At 35.9% G+C, this 19924-nt stretch overlaps 2 protein-coding genes across 23 annotated transcripts in view; one reads left to right on the top strand and one right to left on the bottom strand.

The window, feature by feature from the left end:
- Positions 1 to 19924, top strand: part of LOC147842141 (uncharacterized) — a 1078568-nt gene that overhangs the window by 760041 nt on the left and 298603 nt on the right. The gene's annotated exons all lie outside the window — the stretch shown is intronic.
- The window catches only part of fryb (furry homolog b (Drosophila)), a 127751-nt gene that overhangs the window by 21257 nt on the left and 86570 nt on the right, over positions 1 to 19924 (bottom strand). For 12 of the 22 annotated variants that reach the window (XR_015501331.1, XR_015501325.1, XR_015501326.1 and 9 more), the window contains 14 exons: positions 18903 to 18993; positions 18467 to 18549; positions 17133 to 17283; positions 15691 to 15794; positions 12359 to 12544; positions 9746 to 9947; positions 8759 to 8880; positions 7713 to 7900; positions 7504 to 7598; positions 5399 to 6012; positions 2923 to 3020; positions 2437 to 2613; positions 2188 to 2328; positions 1902 to 2084 (listed from right to left, as the gene is read on the bottom strand). Coding sequence is in view for 12 of the 22 variants with exons in the window: in XM_087271037.1 (XP_087127163.1) it covers positions 1902 to 2084; positions 2188 to 2328; positions 2437 to 2613; positions 2923 to 3020; positions 5399 to 6012; positions 7504 to 7598; positions 7713 to 7900; positions 8759 to 8880; positions 9746 to 9947; positions 12359 to 12544; positions 15691 to 15794; positions 17133 to 17283; positions 18467 to 18549; positions 18903 to 18993 (2435 nt within the window). In the remaining 10 variants the exon portion in view is untranslated. Of the gene's footprint in view, positions 1 to 1901; positions 2085 to 2187; positions 2329 to 2436; positions 2614 to 2922; positions 3021 to 5398; positions 6013 to 7503; positions 7599 to 7712; positions 7901 to 8758; positions 8911 to 9745; positions 9948 to 12358; positions 12545 to 15690; positions 15795 to 17132; positions 17284 to 18466; positions 18550 to 18902; positions 18994 to 19924 lie in introns of all 22 variants that reach the window. The other 10 variants (XR_015501329.1, XR_015501330.1, XR_015501324.1 and 7 more) reach the window with 1 other exon arrangement.

Here is a 19924-nt window from a genome sequence, read left to right as displayed (position 1 = left end):
AAAGGCAAAAGGACTCAATTCTAGGAACTGAGAGAATTTCCTGTAATTGCACCTGAAGCCACAAGAGGGCAATCATACACAAAATTGATTTCAAGAAGGAAAGCTGCCTCAATGTGTTACAGATTTCCCTGTTACAGAATTACAAAGGTCATGTTAAATACACAGAATATAACCAGAATTGTATGAAGATTATTATTGAATGAAGTAAGGCTGTTTAAAGTGCCCCTTTTATTCTATTTGAACCATTTTGTAGTGTCTAATATTGCTGTAGGAGAGATGAGTCTGACTCAAAACCATAATGTCAAACTCACCCTAATTACTGTTAACAGCACTGTGTTTACAAGTGCTGAAAAGGCCACTGAACTAATATGGTAAGACCAGATCTTTGATCAACACCTTTCAGATACTGACTACTTTTACATGAACCCAAATAATCAGTTTGTAATCAGGTTGATGTTTAAACTGGATTGAAAAATGTCCAGTCTGTAAAGGCGCTATAAAAATAAAGATGAATTAAACTGAATTGATTATTTTGGATGTCTCCCTTATCTGACCCATTAACTTCATGTTTTGGAGTCTCATGTTCTGAGTTGATTCAGTTGTGTTCGATTAGGGAGAGGTTGAAAATGTATACTGTTGGTGTGCCTTCAGGAACAGGGTTGGGAAATACTGGTCTAGAGTGAAGATTTTGAGAAATTCCAGGTACAGTGTGATCATGCAGAACTACAATCAGAGATTTTGCTTTGGGAGTGCCTGCTATTTTCTCCTGTCTGATTGGCCAACATGGCTTGGTTTACATCAAAGTGGAAGATGTGATTAAGCAAATTCCTATTGTTTGCAACGAACGCATTGCTTATTCCACATCATTTACACTGCAAGACGGTAATCCGCCTTTGTTCTAACATTTACACTGATGTGTATCTAATGCATGCAAATACTTAATTCCACATTTAATGTGAACCCAGCATAAAAGCCAGCCTGAAATCAATGAGATCCAATAGCAAACCAAAAGACCATGTAAACACCTGAATCTGACTACTATATAATGAGCTCTGTTGGTGTCAAAAACACACAAAGCACATGCGCTTTTAATGCGTTTTAATCAGAACGTACAGTTTAAGAAACATATGAATGGATACTTGAATTAGATAATGATGTTTAGAATACATGTAAACAGATTTACAATCAGCAGGGGTGTCGCTGGCCACCACGGGTCCTTTGACAACCTTTCACAGATGAAAGTGAAGATGGGGTGGAGGGGGTGGAAGTTGGCTGTCACGGACAAAAGTGAAGAGATGTATTGGGCCCCAAATAATATCTCTGGGGGTCACCTAAATGCGTGGGCCCTTAGAATCATCCTAAACCCCTAAAATAATGCGATTTAAATCATTCAGTTTGATGAAAATTGGTGCCTGTAAACATAGGACCTTGAATAGATTGATTGGATAGATGATTTAGGAAACTTTCATATAACACAACAGGGAGGTTATGTTTTAATTAATAATTTATGATTTTTTTTACCTATTTAAATGTCAAACATAACATACAAAAGCATGCGATCATTCTGGATTATATAATACTGTATGATGAGAGGTTATAATTCTAAATGCAGTTAAAACTTCTCTCTGGACTTCTGTTGACTATCACCCCCATTTCTCCAGCTGAAAGTGAACTGAAAACTTGAGTGACTCTCCTTTGGCCTATTATGCACCAAAAACAAAGGAAAAGTGGCTGCACCCTTCATGGGATCTGATAACAAATGCATAGTCAAAACAACAACAGGGCCACACCTCAAGAGTTGAATGAGTCAGAAAAGGTGTGTGATCTCACTGAAAACTGACATTTTCAAGAGCAAAAATACAGTGTCACACACGAATGTGAACAATTGAGCAACAATATACCTCAGATATATCGAAATGGAATTCCATCGTCTTTCCTGGCAGGGCTTTAGATGAGCCATCCCACATCATACGGCTAACCTCCAGGTGGGCTAGATCACCATGGGTGTAAGATGGCAGTGATAAACTAGCTGAACGGGAAACGACGAGCTTCAAAATGTTCAGAGCTTCTTTCCAGTGGACCGTCTAGGACACACACACACACAAACACACACACATATTGGTTTATCAAATCAGATCGAGATGCTTAAAAATGACCAAATGAATCCTCATTCAGTAAGAATCTCACCTGTACAAATTTCTCAATGGTCTTTAGCACCTCAACATTGAAAGGTTTGACCTGAATTCCTGCCAAATCCATGTGGCTTAGCAGACTATAGATGATCTGCAGCAGGGGCTGTTGCATGCTGGGTAATCCTTTATCTAGCAACTGTGAAGAAAGATCAGCTAGCATTACAACACTGTTCTTTGCATGCAATTTTACATACCATTTTATAAGTTATACTTGAGGACTTTCGTGCTCATCAAGTTAGCTCACCTCAGCCATATACGTCACCAGACTGAGTGTAATGTCTGAGAAAGCCTCATGCAGGTAGCGACAGACCACATTAACCCACGAGAAGGGGTCTCTGGTGTAGGAACGAGTCTTATAAAGGGTCATCACATGCGCCAGGTTAGACAGCTTAGCGTTCTTGTCTTTCTCCTCAAGACACACCTAGAAAACACACAAACAATAGTGAAATGTAACTGTTGATGTCTTATAGAATAAATTTACTGAAGATTAATGGCCTTATACTATCTTTTACTGACTTTATCTCATACTTTTTTTAAATTATCTTTTATTTTCATACATAAAGTGATTACTAGTTTACGTTAATGTGACCAACTGTTTATTACACATGCATAGATGCTACCACTGTCACAATTCAGTGTTAGGTGTTGAAAATGAGTCAGGTTTCTCTTCTAATTCAGGTGTAAATGTCACTAAAGTGCAGGGTGTGTTTTATAATAGAAATGTGCAGACCTGTGCAATCCGCTCAGCACTTTCTTTACAGAACTGTGTTGGACTACCAAAGTGTTGCACCAAGTGAGGCAGCAGACAAAGCACATTCAGAGGAAAACCTGGGCAGATGGAGAATAAAAAAAGGAAATATGTTAAAGCATAGATTTTAAAACAAAATGAAGTTTGTCTTTCAGGCTGTGGATCAAAGTAATGAAACTTGCATCAACAAATCTTGGTCTAAACAGCTGCGTCTAAACGCATAATAGGTAGGAACAGTAGCTATATTTCCATCCAAATATGTGAATGTGTGCAAAACTGTAATATGACATAAAACATTTGCAAACAAAGCACCGTTTCCATCCAATGAGTCAAAAAGAATACAATTGTCACTTCCTGATAAACTTGAACCAAATATAAAGGAAAATGTAATTTTTTTGCGGTAGAAGCCACTGTGTGCATTTTTTCTTATAGAATAAATGCAGATAAAACCAAAACGCAATGAACATGCAGTGTTTTTGGAGGTGCAAGATCACTCTTTTGGAGCACAGTTCTGTTCTGAAGGTAATAATACTAAACCCCTTTGATGACAGACTTTGGCTAAGTGATTTTCAAGAGTCCACACTTAGGTGATGATTGATTATAAAGCTTGTTTGGCATGCTGTCCTGGGAGAGAGCCCTGAGCTCATACGATCCTCGAGTCCGGGGCTCCCTCCCATTTGCAAGGCGAGAGGGGAGTTTGAGCTAAGGTAGATCTCGAGAACTCCCCTGCTGTAGTAGCTAATGAACAGAGAGTTATTGCTCTTAAGAGATAACTACTTATTAGGTGCATGTGTGTGGTGCCAATTTGGATTAGTCAATTTACTTAAGTTGCATGTTTTTGGACGGTGGGAGGAAACTGGGAAACTCGGTGGGAAGAGAATGTGTAAACTCCTCACAGAAACACCGGCTGGCTTAGTAAGGACTAGAACCAGTGACGTTCTTGCTGTGAAGCAACAGTGCTAACCACTGGGCCACCCATCTAGGAAAGGAGGAGGCGTAGGGGTGGAAAGCCAAGATGGCTGTTATATGGAACTTAAGGTATTTATAGTAGCTTAGGAATCGCCTGATTGGTGAATCATAAATTGGATAATGCGGGACCAGCTGTGATCAATCACTGAAAGTAGTTTATAAATAAACTTTACTTAGAATGACCAATGACCAAATGATGCTGTCAGTTCGCAGGTAGACCATTAATGCTGTCTCATCGTGCACTTATTTGTTACCACATTATCGGTTAAAACAAAATAACATGAATTTTTGACGCACATGCTAGTCTTCAGGTAATGCGTTTTCATTATTGATTTGATATGTATTGTTATTAAAACTATATATTGTTTTATATAAGAATTTTATTCACATTTTCAAAATGTATGTGCATCTTGATCGTTTTTATACAATATTCCAAAATTTGCATTAAAAATAGATGAATGGAAACATAGCTAGTAACAATATAAGGCATTGATAATAATAATCAGTGCTTCCCACACATAAACTTTACTTGGGCGGGCCGCCCAGGTATAATAACAGCCGTCAAAGTGTATTTAATGACATATTTTTTACCAATATTATCATCCTTTTACACTTTTTTGTATCCATCCAAGATAACCAAACATCTATGTTTAATTGTGTTTAATTAACCAGTGGAAAATCTTCTCTTGCCATATTTCAATCTGCTCATTGTATGTGCGCGAGAACTGTCAACAACACTTCCTCAGACAGTCTCACACGCTCTGCAGGGACCCAGAGAGATGTGGCTTTTAGAGGCTTTAAAATGTGTCCGGCGACTCCGGCAGGTGTTTCTAAACCTCTGAAAATGTCTGGGAGTCAACTTCTGCATTCGCTTTCTAAAGTTGTTGCGTTTTTGCATTACTCTTTTAATAAAGACTACATTCCGCTTGGCTTCAAAGCTGAGGAGGCTAAGAAAAAATGTAAAAACAGATTCTTTAATCTAAACGATTCAAAAAACGTTACTGTTTACTTGGAGAGGACAAAATGACATCTAAACTGGCTGCAAAATATGTGTACACCATTAGAAATGGTCAATCAACTCATCTGCCTTAATATAATCTACACTTTTTATTCTAATTATTTATTAATTATTAATAAATACTATCCATTTTAGAGATATTGTCTGTTTTTATTAATTTTTTCTTGTAATTTATTTCTCATTTGCTGTATATGTTATTCATTTGATTATGTTGATATATTACATATTTTATACATATCTAAAATGCTTCGGCAATACTGTACTAAATGTAGTTAACCATTTATATGCCGTGGGTAAAGAATGTGTTTTAATCCGGCTACCACCGCAAGTTTATTTCAAACCTGTGGGAAGCAGTGATAATATACAAGATAATATTAGAAACCAATCAAAAAAATAAATAGAATACCACTGCTTTTAAGTCATTAAGCCACACCACACTTTTGTGAACAGCTTTTAGTCCATTCTACCCACCTATAGCCTGTGATGTATCCACCACTGGCACTCGTGAAACAGGTGTAAGCTGACAGAATAGCTGAAGAGTAAGATCATTCGTGGTCGGAGAAGTGAATCCCTTTAGGAGCAGCTGCTGAAGTCCAGAAAAGCCACTCCACCTCAGCTGCGCCTGGAGCTTCTCTAGTCTCTCCCTGTTCTCCTGCAGATCCAGTGGAACCCGCGCCAGCAGTTTGTGCACCAGCCTTAATGACATCTGGTACTCAAACTCAAAGTCTGACTCCATGAGTGACACCGCCACCCAGAAGATGGTGGCAAGCAGGTTTACTGGATGACTGGAGTGCGACGGGTCGGTGATGACACTTGTGTCGGCACGGGTGGAGTTGGAGGAAGTGCTGCGGGCTGAGCGCATGAGACCCTGTTGGGTACAGGCCTGGATGCGATCCAGGGTGGCACTGCGAGGTGGGTTGGAGGATGAGTTTTCTCCACTTTCACCAAACTTCTTGGGGACAGAATAACTGCGCTGATGTCTGTTCCGTTCATTAGTCCCGGCCTCTTGGAGGAGGTTGATCTGTCCTGTGCTCTTACGATTTAGGTTAAGCTTCCCACTCACCAGAAAGTCTGGCGATGAATCTCTGTTTGTGGATGAGACATTGCAAGAATATAAATTTACCCCGGCTCATTTCGATTATGTATTCCTACATACATTTCTGGAGAGAGCAAAATACTTCCCAGAAGCTACGTTTTTTTGCAGTTTTTGTTTTTGCGAATTCGCCAGAGGCAGCTGCGTGTATGTTTTTAGATGTCAAATTTCTCTTGCGAGTGCCATTCGCGCCTGCTGTTCTCACAAAAATCCCCTAGAGGCCGCTGGGTGTGCTTTTTTAGATCTCAAATTTCTCTTGCGAGTGCCATTTGCGCCTGCTGTTCTCACGTAAATCCACCAGAGGCCGCTGCAGACACTTTTTTTTTAGATCTTTAATTTTGTTTCGTGATTGCCATTCACGCCTGCTGTTCTCACGTAAGTCCACCAGAGGCTGCTGTCAACTGACTGACTGACCAAACGACAGATATCCCCACTCTCCCCCTTCCCTAAACCCAACCGCAGTGTTTTGAAAAGCAATCCTGAAAAAGAAAAGCCCCCTGACTTTTACCCTGTTTTCAGATTTTACTACAATCTCACCCTGTTGTTTATGCTCTGGCTTCTGTTTTTGTATTGCCTGCTTTCTGGAACCGTTATTCACTGGACTCGAACCCCATCGTTGCAGTCAACTCTGCTCTGCATCTCAAGTTCGACGACATACGTGTTTTATGACGTACGAGCTATCGGACAAACTGGTAACAGCAGAAAAAATGTCTACATGCAGGTAATCGGTCAGCGGGTAAGCTCGAAAAGAAACAACATCATACCGCACATTAGCGTCATTAGCATTTGTTTTACAAACAAAATGCTGCCATGCGTAGCTCTAGCTACATAATTCGCAATCTCCAGAAACGTATATAGGGCTACATTTTCAGAATGAGCCAGTGTTGAATATATTGTATGTAAATATATATATACATGTACTACCGTTTAAAAATGTAGGCTTAATTTATTGCTCAAGATACAGTAAAACATTAAAATAAAATATTACGAATTAAAAGTTTTTATCTCTTGTAATATATTTTAAAATGTAATTTGCTGAGTTTTTAGCAGCTATTAATTTAGGCTTCAATGTCACTTTGTTAGACATTAATTTAATTCAAATCAATCAAATTCTCAAAACATATCTTATTATCAATTTAAAAAAAAGTTAGTTCTGCTTAATATAGTCTATGCTATCATTTTAGATTACTTTCCATCCATTTTGATTACTCTTTATCCATAGTTTATTTACACATTTTCTTGTCATTTTAATTTTGAAGTTTTAATAAGTTGACTACTAAATAAAAATATTTGTAATTAGCATTAATAGTTATTATTACGATCAACAGTTGTTTTTATTTTTCTTATTTAATATTTAATTTTATTTAATGATAATAAGCATTAATAAAAGTCTTAATTTCTTTTTTTGTACCAACCCCAAAATATTGACTGTACTATACTGTAATTGTACATTTTTGTAATGTAAACAGCATAAAAGACAAACCTTGTCAAAGCTGCCATAAGTTCACTGTTATTGAGACATTCGGCCAAATTGTCCACAACAGACTCCAAAGTGAGTAAAATCTCCATGACATAACCCTGGAAAGCAAGTTAGCACGCAAACTTTAACTTCCAAATATATTTGATCAGGTATTCCAGAAAACTAAATGAATTAGTATGATTATAATAGCATTTAATAGCATTGATTCACACCTGAACTTCATCTCCATGCTCCCCAACAACCTCCACCAGACGTGAGAGCAAGTCAGACACAGCGTGGGCAGAAAGAGGCTGTCTCAGGGCACGAAAGATCTGGAAAGAGCGTCCGGCGTAATGGCGGGAGGAGCTGCAGAGGGCCGTCTGCAAAGCAACGTCGCTCAGCTGATGCTCTAGATGGAAATCTAGACAAATAACACAGAAATTTAACGATCAGCCACTGTGCTAATGTAATATATCATATTTTTTCCTACATTTCATGAGGCTTTGCATAAATTGTGGGAGTAACTTTCATTAAACTGTAAAGAATCAGTGAATAAGGTGTCATTTATTGTCCTCACTGTTCATCCATCTTATATTACTGCACTGTAAAAAAAAATCCTGGTTGCCTTAAATTTTGAAGCTGAATCAAATAAACCTCATGAGTCCATTAAACTTATATTATGCTAAACTGACTTAAAACTTTTCGCATAACTTATAAAATGAAGTTAGAACATGATTAACTTAAAATTAAAAACATATGCTGTCATGACTAATAGTTTATATATTTTTTTAGTGTGTGGTGTGTAAAAAAAGAAATTTATTACAAATAACAAATTATCTCAGACAAATATGTATGTACCTGTATCAAATCTGTATTCTGAAATTAAATAAATAATAATACTACAATAATATACCATAAATAACTACTATAAACAAATCAAAATAAATATAAACACTATAAATAATATACAGTATATAAATAACTCAAAATAGTTTTGGACACATATAAATGTGTGATATAAAATTCAAGTTAAAATATCAAATGTAACACAATTTTCATGATGGATAAAAAATATACAGCACAGAACTAGATGTACCTCTCCCTAACTTTCATATAAATGTATGTGTATATATATATATGTGGAAAATTCATAGCACATAACTTTAATATTGTGAAAGAAAGTTGTAAAAGCTCAACTCAAAATTTAAAACTCAGTCATCACATGCAGAAAAAGATGGATATGTTTTTGTATTGAGGATGACACATAAATGATTATTACCTGATTTGGATTCTTTGAATACAGAGACGACATGCCGCAGGAAATTAGTGAGCTGCTCAGCACTCTTAGAGTTGAGATTCTTCGGAGTGATGTCTTCATGGCACCAAAGCGGTCCGAAAGCCCTGAGTAAGGACAGGACAGTACTCCATGCACTGTACCACCACCACCACCACCAGAATCACAAATACATCAACTACTGCTCACTAACTTGACCTAATGATGCGGGAAATGGCCTGATTCATAGTTTCCACGTGACATCACACTCGAGATTTTCCTCCAATAACACCATTTAATTTTTTCATCAGGTTTGTACTATGTATTATTGTGGTAAGAAAGTGATATTAAACAATCAAATTCAGTTTTCATCTCATGCTAACTATTTACAGGTGATCTGATTCAGCTAGAATATGAATGCAATATGCTAAACTGCTAAGTGTTCCATTTTATAATTCTGCATACATGCATCTGCATACATTTCCTGCAAAGGGCAATACATGTTGTATAATAAGGATCGTAAATTAACAAAACTTGTTTGTTCACATATCTTTTTATTTACATATATTGTTCTTCTTTTGAGATACGATATAAACATTTGGAGCTTGAAATAAATGGAAATTTCACAAGTTTGCACTTCAGTTCTATTGATATTTTTGATTTTTTTCTGATCTCCAGGTTCGTGGAAAAGTCAGATGTAAAATAATTTAGATAAATAGGATTAATTAGATTAATAATTAAAATATTAAATGATTCAAACCATTTGAAATAAAATAATAATCCGTAATATATTAATTATATGAAGAAATTTGTGAGTTTTATAATATCTATTAATTTATGCACCATTTGTGTATCTTGTCATCCTAATAAAAAATATTCCTATGCATTTCATATGTCGTTTTACTTGATGTATATTTCTTTTATGGGAAAACCGATACACAAATTTGTATCTAAATAATAAAACAACTCTAAATGTGTTTCAGTGCCACACACCTGGTGGTGAGGAACTCAATGAGCTTGTTGGTTTTCTCCTCTGATTCTGTGGAGGACTCGTCCAGCTCCTCCAGGTCAGCTGTGATTTGCGGCAGGTTTCCGATGCTTCCTCCCAGACTCACACTGGAGGAAGTGGAGGACGAGCTCAGTCCAGAATCAGCCACTGGTGACGCCTGCCACTCTCGCAGGAAGTCAAACCCCCCTGTTCAGACAAGTGTATGGTTTTTATTATATGACACACACACATTTTTTAATTATACATCTTGTTTCTGTGGCCTGGCAAGTCTGTATGATCATGACTCTCACGTATCTAAAAAATGTGAGGTGTGTTCCAAGTTGTAACTGTCAACAGTGACTTTTTGCACCTGCACCTATTCAAATTTCAGTAAACAAGGAAGCAGAAGCATCGGTGGCATGCAGGATTAAAGATTAAATGCCAGAAAACCCTCAGTCATGATGCAAAATGGAACTTGGCATAGTGTCTGGCCTAATTACCTCCATGTCAGTCTCTTCCAAAGCAAGAAAGACAAACAGCTGCCAAAAATAATTTGCATTCTATGCCAAAGAGAGTTAAATCATTATCCTAACCCTTGGGGTTTAGCCTGATAATAGTTCCCTACTTCCTCACTATAAAAACCTAAAATATCTAAATATTTTTTACAGTCATTGATCTAAACCATTTATAGTCATCCTCTTTTGACTGCTTTCATGAGGAGTCAAAAAAGCAGTCGGATTGCTCTTGAAGTGTAAATGTGCTCAAATTCATACAGAAAGCCACAAAAGACTAACTAATCATAGCCTATTGACTGAATGTGATCGTTATGGGTTGTCAAAAGCCCATCACAAACCAAAGGCAATGTGCAGCACCGATCCACATCTCTAAGAATTCTTAACTTTTTTTATTAAGGTGCACATGCATTTAAATATATGCCAATATCAGCTGGAGAAAGTAATGCATCTTTTTAAAGGTCCTGTGAAATTAAAATAAAATAAAAAATGTACATGTTAGATTCAGTCTGTAAATTTTAAAGGATCTTTGTTAGCTAATGTGATCCAAAACAGGGACAACATTAATGTTTAGAAAATATGAAACTGATATAAACATCAACAAATGGATCAACATTTTTTTTTTTTTCAATTTACCTCATGCTTCAGTTTCTCACTGAAACTTGACCAATAAATCTTTACTATCTGCTTTCTGGTATCTGACATGTCCCGTCCCCTTCTAGATGCTCTCATTTGCTTTTCATTTGATGCACTTGAGCTCAACCATTTTCACTGGCAGAGCTGCGATAAAAACAAAACTCTATTGGCTGTTTTTTTTAAAGAGGAGGAGCTACTCAATGTCTCGTCCTATCTTCATTTTTCAGTTGAGATTACATCAAACATCAAATAAAAAGATGCACATTTCAAAACACATTTCTTTAAAAAAAGACTACACTATCTGACAAAAGTCTTGTCATCAATCCCAGTTGTAAGAGCAACAAATAATAACATGACTTCTAGTTGATCATTTGGAAAAGTGGCAGAAGGTAGTTTTGTCAAAAGAATCATCTGCTGAACTGCAACACAATCATCACAAATAATGAAGATGACCTATTGGAACCCACATGGGGCCCAAGATTCTCTCAGAAATCAGTCAAGTTTGGTGAAGGAAAAAATCATGGTTTGGGGTTACAATTAGTATGGGGGCGTGCGAAAGATCTGCAGATGGATGGCAACATCAACAGCCTGAGGTATCAAGACATTTTTGCTGCTCATTACATTATAAACCAGAGGAGAGGGCAAATTCTTCAGCAGGATAGCGCTCCTTTTCACACTTCAGCCTCCATTTTAAAGTTCCTGAAAGTCAAGAAAGTCAAGGTGCTCCAGGATTGGCAGGCCCAGTAACCAGAAATAAACATTATTGAGCATATCTGGGGTAAGATGGAGGAGGAATTGAAGATGAATACAAAGAATTGATAAACTCTCTCTGAGTCCTGCAGGAACGTTTTCTTTGCCGTTCCAGATGACTTCATTAATAAGTTATTTGAGTCATTGGAGAGATGTATAGATGCAGGCCTTAAGCTCATCTAAGTCATACATAATATTAAATCTTTTTTCACTGCACCATGACCTTATATTCTATACTGTACATTATTTCTGTTAAGTGACAAGACTTTTGTCTAAGCAAAGTCAGACCTTACTGTCCTAAATAAATAATTAATAATCAAGGCATGATCATATTTTACTTTGGTAAACAAGAGTAATCTAGAGGCCTTTGCTTTTCATTAAACCACTTCTGATACCAAATGATCAACTAGAAGTCAAATTATTATTTACTGTTTGTAAAACTTGGATAGATGAGAAAACTTTTGTCAGGTGGTGTAGTCATGAAATACACATGAGCGAATGATTACATGTGAAGTCTGTCTAATCTACAGGTATTTATGACTGGTGTATTCTTGGTCAACCCAATTTTAGAAGACGTTTATTAAACACAAAGTTGCTCAATGAAAACTGACCACTTGTGATTGAATCATTGGAACAGCATGCTAATATCAAAAGGAAACAGGGTGTTTAGTGTCAGGCTATATGCGAAGTTTGTATTCCTGGGTCAAGAACTGATTGTACCCGTGTAGACGTATTCAGGTTGGTAGCTGGATTTTACAGTGAGGGTCTTGTTGTCGCCAATCTCTCTGGTCAGCAACAGGACAGAGGCGATGACCTGGAAGTTGTTGTTGCAGGAAAGGGCGATGAGAAGATGCAAGAGTAACCTCTTACTGTGCTCAAACACCTCCGGGCGGTAATGATCCAAACCTGAGAGGACAGAGATGCACAGGTAAATGAACTGAACTGATGCAAACTGAATAGAACAGGAGTTAGTGAAGTAGACAGGAATGAAACACATTCGGAAACTGAACTCAACTGCTTTCAGAGGGAATTCCCACGGTTACTTTAACACAACAATAATAATAGAGTGCAGATTCACCTGTCAGATCTATTACATGCACAGAAGTTAAATATTTTTGGAATTTGTGATTTGAGGTTGCAGCACGATTGCTTAGTGAGTAACATATTGCCTCACTTGCAAGAAGGTTGCGGGTTCGAGTCCCAGCTGAAACAGGTGGCACTTCTGTTTGGAGTTTGCATGTTCTTCTTATGTGGGTTTTTCATTCCGGAGCTCTGCTTTCCCCCACAGTGCAAAGACATAGGGGTATAGGTGCACTGGATAAACTAATTTGTCCATATTGTATGAGTGTGTGTGTAAGAATCAGACAGTGTGTGCGTGTGCTCTCAGTGCTGGGTTGTGGCAATAAAGGCATCCGCACAACACATGCCAGTAAAGCATGAGTAATTGATGGTTCATTCCACTGTGGAGACCCCTGATAAAGCAGGGAATAAGTTAAAGTATATAGTGAGCGAGTTGATGACTGAATAGAGGTTCATTGAAATAATGCTTGATGAGTGACAGTTCTTTCCCAGTACTGGGTTGCAGCTAGAAGGTGCCGCTGTGTAAAACAGATGCTGATAAAATGGTGGTTCATTCCGCTGTGGTGACCCCTGATGAATAAAGGGACTAAGCCGAAGGAAAATGAATGAATAAATGAATGAATGAATGAATGAATGATTGAATGACAGTTCAACCAAATACAAACTTTTTTTTTTCTTTGGTAGCCGGATTGAAACACACCTTTTACCCATGCCACATTGTTACCTACATGTGACAAAAAAGTGATTTTTAACAGTTTTTATTTATTATGACACTGTTCTACACTGTTTCTTTTAAAAGGTTTAAAAAAGACTGTAGAAATAAGAAATCCACAATTTATTTTACTTTTACTCTATTCAGGGGAAGCCATGTGCACCTGCTGATATGTAATATCTGGTGCTGACATTTAGTACAGTATTGCCAAAGCATGTTAGATATGTATAAAATATGTAATATCAATATTAAATAAAAAAACAGTAAATAAGAAATGACATAAAGGAATAAAAACAGACAATATCTTTAAAAATATATAATAATAACAAGAATAAAAAGTGTAGAGGTAATTAACCCTTTTTAATGGTGTAAAAATATTTTGCAGCCAATTTAGATGTAATTTTGTCCTCTCTGCGTATATACAAAAGTTTATCTGAGTCATTTAGATCAAATAATTAATTATATAATGTTTCTTTTGCTCTTGCGGCTGTGCACGCGCTGTCAGCTGCGAAGCCAAGCAAAAGTAAATCAGGCTTATAATAAAAATGCAATGCAAAAATGCATACAATTAACCAACAAACAACGACTTTAGAAAGGGAAACCAAAATCCTGGACATTTTAGGAGATTTAGAAACCCGGGCCAGATGCATTTTTAAGTCCCAAAAAGGTGCATATCTGTGGGTCCCAGTAGAGCATGTGAGATTGTCTGTGTGAATGTTGACAGTTCTTGCACACACACAACAAGAAGTAGGAAACGTGTAGGCCAAGAGAAGAATTTCCACTGGATAATCGAACATGGATGTTTGTCTATCGGGCGGATACAAAAAAAGGTAAAAGGACGATAATAGTTAAAAAATAAGTGTCACCAAATATACTTGGGCGGCTGTTAATATACCTGGACGGCCCATCCAAGTAAACCCTATGTGTGGGAAGCACTGTTAGTAGATCCTTAAAGAACATTTTTAACTGAAGCTGTGGTCCTTAGTTATTCATTTAACATTTAATTTCTCACACAGATGGACTATTTCTCTTCATAATGCCTTACTGTATCCATAGGGGACATGGGTAATAATTTGCCTATATATATATATATATATATATATATATATATATATATATATATATATATATATATATATATATATATATATATATATATATATATATATATATATATATATATATATATATATATATATATATATATATATCGTTTTTTTTTTTTTTACTCTGGTAGTACTTGTAACTGTTGACTTGCATTTTATGAATCACTAAAGGCCATGGTTTCATCAATAAATATTCTCAAAGTTTTACAAATAAACAAAAAAATAAAACTTTATATTTTTAATATTTTTAATTTAAAATCTCAGTCTGATTATTTTCAAATTTAATTTTGAGCAAAAAACAAACAAACTGAAACAAAAACAGCTCAGTCACTGTTCTCTATCCGCTTGTTAAGTGTGACGTCACACGAAGCGGCTTCTGAGTTCAAGCGCTCTATCAATTCTGTATGGAAAGACTGGTAATGGTAATAATAAACATTTATAAAGCGATGTGATACTTTCAATAATCACGATTGCAATATATATGTCCATGCCTAATATCAGATCGCCAGAAAGTGATTAATGTTTTATAAATTGTTAAAAGTTTGGTATTTGTGATGCAGTAAGTCCAGAGACTGTTGTGTACATTATGATTTTATAAAAAAAATCACTTTAATGTGTGATATGACAAAAAAATTGGCCATAAACAAATGTTTTCTTGATTCAAATGAGTAGTGGCATGGAGCTGGAAGCAGTATTTCATACGTCACTAATACATCATGACTTAACAAGCGGATATTTATAGGTTGAACAATAAAATATCACTTGGATGCCTTTAGTCAAAAGACAAAAAAAGAAATGTGTTGTGGGCAGGAGGTCCTGACGACATTTAGAGTCTGAGAGAGATAAGCTAAGAGTAGATGGCATTTTGCCAGCCCCCTCCGTCTATCCTTCTCCACCTAATTTTCCATCACAGACATTTTTCACATTTCTGGCATTGCTGTGCTGTGTTATTCAGACAGACGGCTGGGCTGAGTTACGCTGGAGAATGTGGGCACTATACAGACTACACCAAAGACATGCATTCTCACGCAGACATCCAGACACAAAACACACACTCCTTCATATCTCTATTTTTTTTTAGCTAAGGAGGGTTGAGACTTAGCTCAGGGATTTCCCCACATTTTAATAGAAATGAAAAGAAAGACAATTTTTACCCAGGAAAAGAGCATGAAGAAGCAGAGGCAGGTGTAGAGCCCAGTCCTCTCTCACACTGTGGTCCACCACCATCTCCGTCATGAAGATCACAGCTATATTACACCTGTCAGCACACACACACAAGAGCAGAGTTACATTACTACCCTTAGTCACGGCATCTGCTACGATCTGTGCATATACTTTGTTTTCCAGAATATGAGTCAAATTTTATCACGTAAAACAACTTAAATTGTAAAGCGTCTTGTTATTATTGCAATTAATGTTACAAAAGCAAAACATTCACAAAAGCCTGCCCTCATGTCATTATTTTAGTTTCACTTTAAATAAATTTCTTCAGACATGACATAAATAATAAATGTTACAATAGTTTATGTGTTTTATGTTCATATTTCATTTATTTTATGTTCTGTATATCATTCAATTTAAGGTTAAAAGGTTGAATGAATCGCAATATTTTTTAACAGAGGGGGCGCTGTTTGCAATAGCAAGATAATAAAATTTTATCTCTTGTAGAGTGAAAGGAACTAAAATATGTGTATTATGTTTGCAAACAGTTTTATTCATAGCTACTAGCCTATTTTACACTATTACAGCGTATCTGTGTGTCTTTTTCGCAAAAAAAACAAAAAACTTTTACATATCACAAGGAAAGAAATGGTGTTTATTTTGATTTCATGTCTTATTTTAATCATTGTTATTTAATTATATCTTTTAAAATGGCAAAAGGCCTAAAATGAAATCTTGTTGCACCAGACATACAGTAACTGTGATTATGGATCATTTACTTAAATATCCATTTAATTACAGAGAGAAGGACTCTTCATTTGTCCCGCATACACCCAAACTGAATACATTTTAGCAGGTATTTCTGTTATGCAATTCTGCTCATATTTTTAATAACTCCTGAACCTTTAATGTATATCTTAATGTTCAGATGTCAGTGTCAGATGGCACAGATCTGATTAACCTGACATATGGTTTATAAAAATCTCAAAAATGCTGTTGTACTGCCTTATAATGAATGGCAGTCCGCACATCCCTCCCAAAAAAATCCCTCAACGTCAGAACGATGCTGGTAGGAATCCTTGTTGTTGTGGAAACGGAACAACAGTTTCTCTTATGTCAACAAACTCGAGTTATAGTTAACTGCAGTCAAACGCTAGAGCAAACTAACACAAGTGAGTTTTATGGCACTGGGTTAATAAAATCCATCCTCTGCATATGAACAACAGTGACTCCTTAAGTTCATAGTGAATCCATGCATGTCTGTGTAAATATTTTGTGAGTATTCTATGAGTGAGGAGAATTTGTTGGAGTGTTGTAAAACTTAGACCACAAAAGGAAAAAAAATAACCTGTGCATTTAAGAACTTTAATAAATCTTATGTGCAGTCATGCCTTAAATGTGAAAAAAGTCAAGAGAGCAAGAAATGCTTAGATACCTGTGAAGGGGTCCTCGAGGGGTGATGGTTTCGGGCAGGTAGTCAACAAGTGGAGCCCAACAGCCTCCATTTACAGGCATAGGAAGAGACTGAGGCCTGTTACTCTCCAATACACTGATCAACCAGGCAGCATATGGGGGCAGAGGGTCATCTGTCAACACAAACACACATAATAATTAGCTTAAAATAAAAATCGGCTGTGCATTGTCATAAAGTAAGCTCATTAGGACCCTAATGTATAGATGTAAACGAAAATCAATGAATAGAACATTTTTATATACAATTAGCATTAAATCTGCAGTTGAATATAGCTGAGTTTATATAACCTAAATAATTATGCCATGATTTTTAATATATAATTCTGATTGTGCCTCACACAGGTGAGTGGGTTTGACAAACCACCTGTTGAACCACTCTTCTCTCTCTAAATTAAAAAAGAAAAACACTCCTCCATTTAATTCTCAAGCAATAACAGTTCTTTTGTATAATTAGCACTTTTTCACTTCTTCACTGTGTATTGTCTCTTGCTTAATTGGTAATACTTCCTCAATTCTACGTCATATTGTACAAAAACGTCTGCTAAATGTCTCAATGTAATGTCGGAATAAAAAAAATTTGCTTTCCTGCTATTTCTAGTATTATAAAATATTATTAAATTACTGTAATTGTTTAAATGTAGTCATCTAATTTACTCATTTAATCAATCCTGTGTGGCAAGTCAATTCAGAATTCAAATATTATCTTACAATGATTATAATGAGGAATTATAATAATTTTCAAGAAAACAAAAGCACTTCATTTTTTTATAATAATTCATTACTTTTGATTAATATTTTTCATTTTTCAGTCTGTCAAGCCAATGTGCAATAATTCTGAGCACATCATCCAGTCATACATTCTATCCTGCAACCCGTCAATCTGCTGTCATGACAGGTATGTAAGCAGGACAAAAGCTGGCAGCTCTCACACTAAAAGCAAACAATTTTACAAGCACAACTGGATGACATACAATTACATGCATGCAGTAATTCCTTAATATGAACAAGCAATGCTAGTGAGCATGTAGTGCTGGTAGTATATACACAATCTGTAAAATGGTGAGCCACATGTACAGATATCAGCTGATAAAATGTATAACTGTAAAACAATAAATGTAAATGTATCCTCACTTGTATGTATCAATCAGTGAATCGATAGCTATGAAACATCTGTTGCTCTGTTCTTGTAATCTGGAGGATTACTGACAATAACCTATCATGTGTGGTGGAAGTGCACATAGGGCTACTGAACCACAAAATAATCTGCTACTGAATTAATTATCACACAGAACTTACTCTTCTCCTCATCGTAAGAACCTCCAGAGCTGTTGCTGTAACGTGATTCCAGACGGTTGTGAGCCCTGGCAGCACTGCTTAACCTGAGGAAAAATGTACACAAACTATATTAGGGGACATAAATATGCATGCGCTTTAAAGTGCATAATATATTGACTTTTTTTTATTTATTGGCTGTTCGACAACCAAGTAGCTGCCAAATTAGCATGTATACAGTGGAGGAGAAGTGTAAAGCCCATATGTGGTTGAGAATTTAGCGATCACAAAAAAATCTGCCAATAAATGGATGAACAAACAAACAAACAAACAAACAAACAAACAAATAAATAAATAAATAAATAAATAAATAAATAAATAAATAAATAAATAAATAAAGCAATCAAGCTGTTTCTCCATTAAAAAAAAAAAAATCCAAGTTCTATAAAGAAAGTCGCACCTTTCTTCAGTCTCTCTGGTGATTTTTGCCTCATCTGTGTCCTGGAAGTTTTCTTGCCCAGCCACTACTGTGTTACTGCTAGATGTTGTACCTTTGCCAATAAACAAAACAAACAAAAAACAGAATATTAAGTAAGAACTAGGCCTGTCACAATAATCAATATATCGACTTATCGCACAGCACATGAACATGACCTCAATCATTTTTTGTGATGCAGTATATATCGTCTATGCATAAAAATCCACTTCTAGTAACATTTTAGCTGATTGTGCAACCTCTTTATTTCTATTGGAGACGTTAGTATGGGGAAAAACACTATAGTATTTACTTTAAATTACATTTGCATATTTTCATGTGTGTGGTTGACAACTGAATATAGATTTGGTAGCAGAAATCGCAGCCTCTATTACTTTTTACCTTGAACTTTTTTGTTAATATTTATTATTATTTATTTAAGATATGCATTTTCACATTCTGATTTCAATGTCTCATTATTAAATTGTTAAAATGATTATAATTAAATGAAATATTCTTAAAAATTAAATATTACGAGTTCTTTGGAAGAGTGTACTTGCATTGTGATACAATATTGTGATTCTGGCATTATATAATGAGTGGCATAAAATGGTCTTAAAATGACAACAATATTGTTTATCATAATATATTTTGATGCAATATATTGTACAACAAAATAATGTATATTATATATATATATATATATATATATATATATATATATATATATATATATATATATATATATATATATTATAGGTGGCGATAATGCTCCCGAGCAAGAAAAAATACAAGAAAACTGATCCGTCATTAACCACATATGGTTTGCCTCGATCATGTGTGCTAGATTGTGTGTGCGCCTGAAATGTGTGTGGGTCTGAGGGTCTGCAGCTGGATGTATTTCGCTGATAGGCAGGTAAAGGCGAGCTGGCGCTTGTAAACAGCGCCCCTTCTGTTAAAATAAATATTGCGATTCATTCAACCTTTTAACTGGTTTGAATCGTCGC

The sequence above is a fragment of the Danio rerio genome, chromosome 10 (genome assembly GCF_052040795.2).
Source record: "Danio rerio strain M-AB ecotype USA chromosome 10, GRCz13ab, whole genome shotgun sequence".
NCBI classification, from domain to species: domain Eukaryota; kingdom Metazoa; phylum Chordata; class Actinopteri; order Cypriniformes; family Danionidae; genus Danio; species Danio rerio.
This window is presented reverse-complemented; position numbering and strand designations above follow the sequence as displayed.